At 39.8% G+C, this 6,225-nt stretch overlaps 2 protein-coding genes across 11 annotated transcripts in view; one reads left to right on the forward strand and one right to left on the reverse strand.

Annotated features, from left to right (window-relative positions):
* PAPLN (papilin, proteoglycan like sulfated glycoprotein) overlaps positions 1-2,452 on the forward strand; it is a 62,467-nt gene extending 60,015 nt beyond the window's left edge. Inside the window, exon 31 of one of the 2 annotated variants that reach the window (XM_027111703.1) lies at positions 386-2,452. Coding sequence is in view for 1 of the 2 variants with exons in the window: in XM_027111704.1 (XP_026967505.1) it covers positions 386-390 (5 nt within the window). In the remaining variant the exon portion in view is untranslated. The remainder of the gene's footprint in view (positions 1-385) is intronic. The other variant, XM_027111704.1, reaches the window with a different exon arrangement.
* LOC113622945 (protein numb homolog) overlaps positions 1-6,225 on the reverse strand; it is a 235,092-nt gene that overhangs the window by 23,203 nt on the left and 205,664 nt on the right. The window lies entirely within an intron of this gene.

A 6,225-nucleotide genomic window follows, 5' to 3' on the forward strand; every position in this document is an offset into this window, starting at 1 on the left:
TCAAATTCAACCTGTCCAAAACCAAATTCATCGTAACTCTTCTCACAGTGAATGATTTCCCCACCACCTTTCATCCATACCATAAACTTGGGTCTTATCTTCTGTCTCCTTCTGTATATCCCTAGGTTGAATAAGTGAATGAGTCGGAGCAGGTTCTCTGTCGCTCCAGTGGCCCTGTTAATGCTGTTCCTTCTGTGCCTTTTTCCTCTAACTTAGTTTAACTGGAAGTCACAGTCTTAAGTCTCAGCCTTAGGTATCATCTCCTCTCAGAAGCCTTAATCACAATCTCCAACATTCACTGTCCCTCTCTGCTCCAGTAGTACCTATTATTGTTACACAATTTGTTAACTACCTTTTTTTACCTGTCTGGTTTTTCCCACTACAGGGTGAACTTGAAAGCACTGCATTTGTCATTCACTAACTCAGACATTTTGGAGCAGCTACTATGGACCACAAACTATTCTAGGCATTGAAGATTCAGCAGTGAACTAAGTTAGGTGAAGATCTCTGTCCACAAAATGTTTATGTTTTAGTGAGGAAGAGATAAAAAAAACCCAAATAAGTAAAATGTATGCTATGACAAATGGTGATAACCCCTATCAGAGGAAAATAAAGCTAGGAAGGGGAATAGTGAGTGTCTATATATGGAGGAGGGTGGTATTTGAAATTTAAAATAAGGTTCTCTCAGTGACTGCCTCAGTGAAAATGGGGCTTTTGAACAAATGGGAAGAGATGAGGAAGTGAGCCATGCATATATCTGGATGATGTGTGCTCCAGATTAGAGGTTACAGTAAGTGCAAAGGTCCTGAGGTGGAAGCATAGCTGGTATGCTCAGGGAACAGCAAGGAGGCTAGTGTGGCTGGAACACAGGAAGCAAGAATAGGAGAAGATAGGAAAAGGGACAGAGATAATGCATGTATAATGGCCTGCTAGGCCTAAAAGACTGGTTTTTACCCTGAGTAGCTCAGGAAGCTACTGGAGGATCTAGGGCAGTGGAGCAACACAATCAGACCTCTGTCTTAAAAAGATCACTCCGACTGATATCTTGAAAACAGATGGTAGGGGGACAATAATGAAAGCAGATTGTGTAGAACATTAATGCAATGATTCAGGTGAGCGGAGAAGCTGGCTTGGACCATGGCAATAGTGGTGGAGGGTAGTGAGACAGGAACTATTGATGGGATGGATACAGGGTAAAAGAGAAAGAGAGGAGACAAGATCAGATCCAGGATTTGTGGCTAAAGCACATGGACCGGGATGGGAAAGACTAGGGAAGACTAATTTGGGAGAGCGTTTCGGAATTTGGTTTGTGACACATTAGTGTGAAATGCCTTAGTGTGAAATGTTTAATGATGATGATACTGACACATCCATATGGCAGGCTATTCTGTACACTTTGCTTATATTTACTCATTTAATCTTCACAACAATCAGGTGAAGATGGAATTAGTATTATCCTTTTTTTATAAGTGGGGAAGCTGAGGTACAGAATGGTTAAGAACCTCTCCCAACGTCACAAAGCTAATAAGTGGCTGAGCCAGGATTAAATACAATTAATCCAGATCCCCAGTCTGTGTCCTTGACCCCTATGCTATACTGCTTCTAAGATGGAAGTACCATTATGGAGTTTAGGGCAGATGTCTGGAGACAGAACTTTCAAAATCATCAGCATAGAGATGGTATTTAAATCCATGACACTGGATGAGATCATCAAGGGAGAAGTGTAGGTAGAGAACAGTCCACAGACTAAGAAGTAGGCATCAACACAAGGGAAAATCAAGAGAATATGGCACCTGAACTCCAAATGAATAGACTGTTTCGAGGAGCGGGAGGGATTTGGCTGCTACATCAAATGCTGCTGACAGGTTGAGTAAATAAAGTCTGATTAAATGAGTTTAATAGGGGAAAGGAGAGCAGAAACTGAAGGCACCAAGAAGAAACCTTTTTTTAGAAAGATGGTTTGTTTTAATGCTAATGAATGATCCACTAGAGAAAGAAAAACTGATTATGGAGGAGGTGGGTAGCATTACTAGAATGACTAAGAGCTAGTATAAGAATCTTGCGGAGGAGTTGGCCTCAGCTAGGAGCACAGACAGTTCATCCCTTGAATTGGAGGGAAAACAGAGTATATATGCACAGATTCACGTAGGTAAGTAGATGTGGTGTCATGTTTGAGAGTTCTCTTCTGGTTGATTCTGTTTTTTCAGTGAAGTAGGAAGCAAGGTCATCAACTGAAAGAAGAGTAAGAAATTCTGGAGGTTTAAGGAAAAGGAAGGAGGAGTCAAATAGTCATCTGAAAATGAGAGTAAACTGGACTTAAAAAATGGAGATTGTCTCGCTCATCTTTGATCTGGATAGCCTAGCACAGTCCCTAGTATGTTTTAGACACTGTGACTTGAGGCTTGAGAACCACTAAGTCTTCATGAATACAAATAAAAAAGATAACTCCAAAGGTTAATGAATTTTTTTTTAATCTAGAAAAGATCAATGGCCAGGGCATTTGACATATTAGCTGATCATGTCACAGGAAATACTGAAACCAAGGATCAATGGAAATCTTCTGAGTACTCTTGGGATTGTCTTTTTTCTTCTTCAGAAATTTGTTATATTGCACTTCAAAAGGATAAATAAACCAAATCCTAAAAGATGCAACTAATAAAATACAAAAGAAGGTAAAATTTATAGAAGGGCATGAGAATTTAAAAAACAGAAAGGAAGAAAAGGAAAGAGGCAGCAAGTGATATTCCCTCACATGTAAAGGAAAGGATCCAGAGTGAAGATAAGCACTAAGTACAATTTGCCATTGAGGAGAAAATTTAGGAAATCTAATTAGAATGTAGATGTGAGTACACTGACTTAACAGTGGTCGTAAATACCATGAAATGTTTTACTCTTGATAATTAGTTGAAAACAATATAACCCTGCATTACTTTTCAATTATGTATTCTCTAAAACATAATCATTTCTAATGATGCCATTTAACAACTGTAACAGCATCAAAACTTGAAAAATTATATCTGGCAGTACATTAACAGTATCTGTTAAAACAAATATTATAATATTTTTGGTGCTTTTTATACAGTTAGAAGTGGTTATCACACACACACACACCCCACCACAATCAAATAATAGCCCAGGGAGGAGTTCACAAACTCAAACGCCTACAGGGTTAAAAGCGGTAACAAAATGAGTGAAGCAGGCTGAGTGTAGGGACCATAGGGAGTTGCAGGGATGTGGCAAACAAGCAACCAAAGGGCACAACTGGTACTCAGCTCAAGCCACTGTTGCTGCATACAAAGCATGCCGTTTTGCCAGATCTTCCATTCTTAAGATAGATGTAATAGTTTGGTTTTTTTTTTGCGGTACGCGGGCCTCTCACTGCTGTGGCCTCTCCCGTCACAAAGCACAGGCTCCGGACGCGCAGGCTCAGCGGCCATGGCTCATGGGCCCAGCCGCTCCACAGCATGTGGGATCTTCCCGGACCGGGGCACGAACCCGTGTCCCCTGCATCGGCAGGCGGACTCTCAACCACGGCGCCACCAGGGAATCCCAGATGTAATAGTTTTGATGTAAAAAATTTCAATGTTTGAAATATTAGCAACTAATCCAAATTTATGAACTGTGCGCAGGCCATACGATGCATGTTTGCGGGAAGCATTCAGGCCCTTGAGCTATCTAGTGTCCCCTGCATTTGACACTTCTCCATTCACTATAATTAAAGCCTATCCGAGGAAAGCAGAGGCCAACACTTCTGAATGACAGAACACAGGGTAGGTGAAAGAACTCTGCACTAAGTTTCAGAAAACTTTGGTTTCAGGGTAGGCACTGCCATTTACTACTAGCTGGGTGACCTCTTTGAGCTTGTTTATTCATTTGTAAAATGTAGTTTCATGAACTATCACGTCTAATTCACTGAGCTGTTGTGAGTAACAAGTTAGAAAGTAGGTCAAAACACATCACAAACTACAAAGTTCTATATAAATACAAGTAGATGGCTAAGAGATAGTAGAAAATATATACTGGTCTCTGTCCCTGGTTCCTGGCACAGACCTCCTGAAATCCTTGTAATTTCCTAAGTGATAAGAGCACAACGAGCATCTCTTGTCCTGATATTTGGTCTCTGACCCCATCCCTGACACAAGGCTCCTAAAACCCTTGTAAATTCCTAACTGAAGGGCATCTTTTGTTTAATGAGACAACCCTGGGTGGGCTCCTGGATGAGGGCTTGTTGCCAGAATGACCAAGCCATGATGAGAAGCTTAGGATTTTCAGCCTTAACCCCTATCCTCTAGAGCAGGAAGAGGAGCTGGAATTGGAATAATCTATCAAGCCTACGTGAGGAAACTACCACAAAATCCCAATAGTACAAGGTTCAGAGAACTTCCAGGTTGGCAAACACATCCACATGGAGAAGGTGACACACTCCAATTTTACAGGGACAGAAGCTCCTGCCCTTGGGACACTCCCAGACCTTGCCCTATGTATCTCTTCATCTGGCTCTTCACCTGTATCCTTTATCATATCCTTTAATAAACTGGTAAACATAAGTGTTTCCTTGATTTCTGTGAGCTGTTCTAGCAAATTAATCAAACCTGAGGAGGAGGTCATGGGAACCTCCAATTTGTAGCCAAATTAGACAGAAGTTATTATGGGTAACCTGGGGACCTGCAATTGCAACTGGCATCTGAAGTCGGTGGGAGCAGTCTTGTGAGACTGAGTCTTTAAATCTATGGGATCTGACACTATCTCCAAGTAGATAGTGTTAGAATTGAGTTAAATTGTAGGACACCTAGCTGGTGTCACAGAGAATTGTTTGGTTAGGGAAAAAATCTCTACACATTTGGTGACTAGAAGTGTTTTGTGTCAGTAGTAAAGGACACACCCAGGAGAAAGACTCACAGGAGGTAGACTGAACTGAATTTTTCTAATACAATGGCTTTAAAAAGAGACCTAATAGGGTGGCCTGAAAAGATTTTATATCTCTGTGTTCAGTCAGTTCCTCATAAAATGGTAATATAGATTACTTAGCTCATGAGTTTCCTCAAATACATTAAACTTTTAATATCCTTTTCAAACGTTAAGTGCCACGTAATTGCTTGGTAATAAAATATTTGCCGAGTATGGCCAAATACACTAGAAGCTGTATGTAATACTTCCTAAAAAGCTGAGTACATTCTTGACTTTCCTAAAAAAATGATCAATTTAATGTAGCTAAGTTTAGAAAAAGGTATTTCAGAGCCTCAGGGGTTTTTTCCCTTCTAAGATGTGTGTAATCTTACACCGGGTTAATAATACAGCCCTGTAACACACCCAGGTTTATCTGTTCCTCACTGCTAAAGCTTCTGAAGGTACTGCTCCCATTTGCTGGAGGAACAGGGAGGTCAGGCCCCTGACAGGAATAGAACAGGGTGGTCAGGTCCAGGACGCAACTTAGGGAAAAGCAGCAGCAGTTCTCCTGGCCATGATTTACAAATTCAGAATCAGGGATAATAATTCTCCCATCTACCTACTTTTCTCCAAATGTGCTTGATGGAAACACTTGATAACTGTTGTTCTCTTTATCTTGGTCCATTAAACCATACATGATAAGAAGGCTAAGAAAGTATCAAAATTTATGAGGAACTCTACTAGATAAAAACTCCCTATGAGATTCATTTTTAGCTTTCATCAAAACACAATTGACCTAGCAAACTCAACAAACCAAATCTCTTTCACCAGACTACTTCTTGTAGATAAGTGTGAATGTGAGTTGAATGATGCCAACTTGAAAGGTTTAAAAGGCTCCAAATTAAAGAAAAGTTTTTCACTTAAAATTAAGCACATTTCTGGAAAGTTATAGGTGATGGTTTTTTCTCCCTGATTTTCCAAACTCTTTGAATGACTTACTGTAATTAAAAAAAATTGTACATAAGAATAAAATTGCCTGGCCATAAAAAGAATTCTCCCCACAATAACATAAGAATTCTGTATTGTATCTCTGTGAGATGAGAGTTGTTCATTAAACTTACTGCAGTAATCATTTCATGATATATGAAGTCAAATCATTATGCGGTACATAAACTTATACAGTGCTGTATGCCAATTATATCTCAATAAAACTGGAAGAAAAAAAATTCTGAGGTTCATGTTTGTTCACATTATGGGATCAATTAGTATCTTTTAAGAAAATCTCACTAGTATGGTTTAAACATCTCTAAATAAATAAAATGTTAGTCTGAACCACTG

This window comes from Aethalodelphis obliquidens, unplaced genomic scaffold, assembly GCF_003676395.1.
Source record: "Aethalodelphis obliquidens isolate GAN/ISIS:26980383/991018 unplaced genomic scaffold, ASM367639v1 scaffold10, whole genome shotgun sequence".
Classification (NCBI taxonomy): domain Eukaryota; kingdom Metazoa; phylum Chordata; class Mammalia; order Artiodactyla; family Delphinidae; genus Aethalodelphis; species Aethalodelphis obliquidens.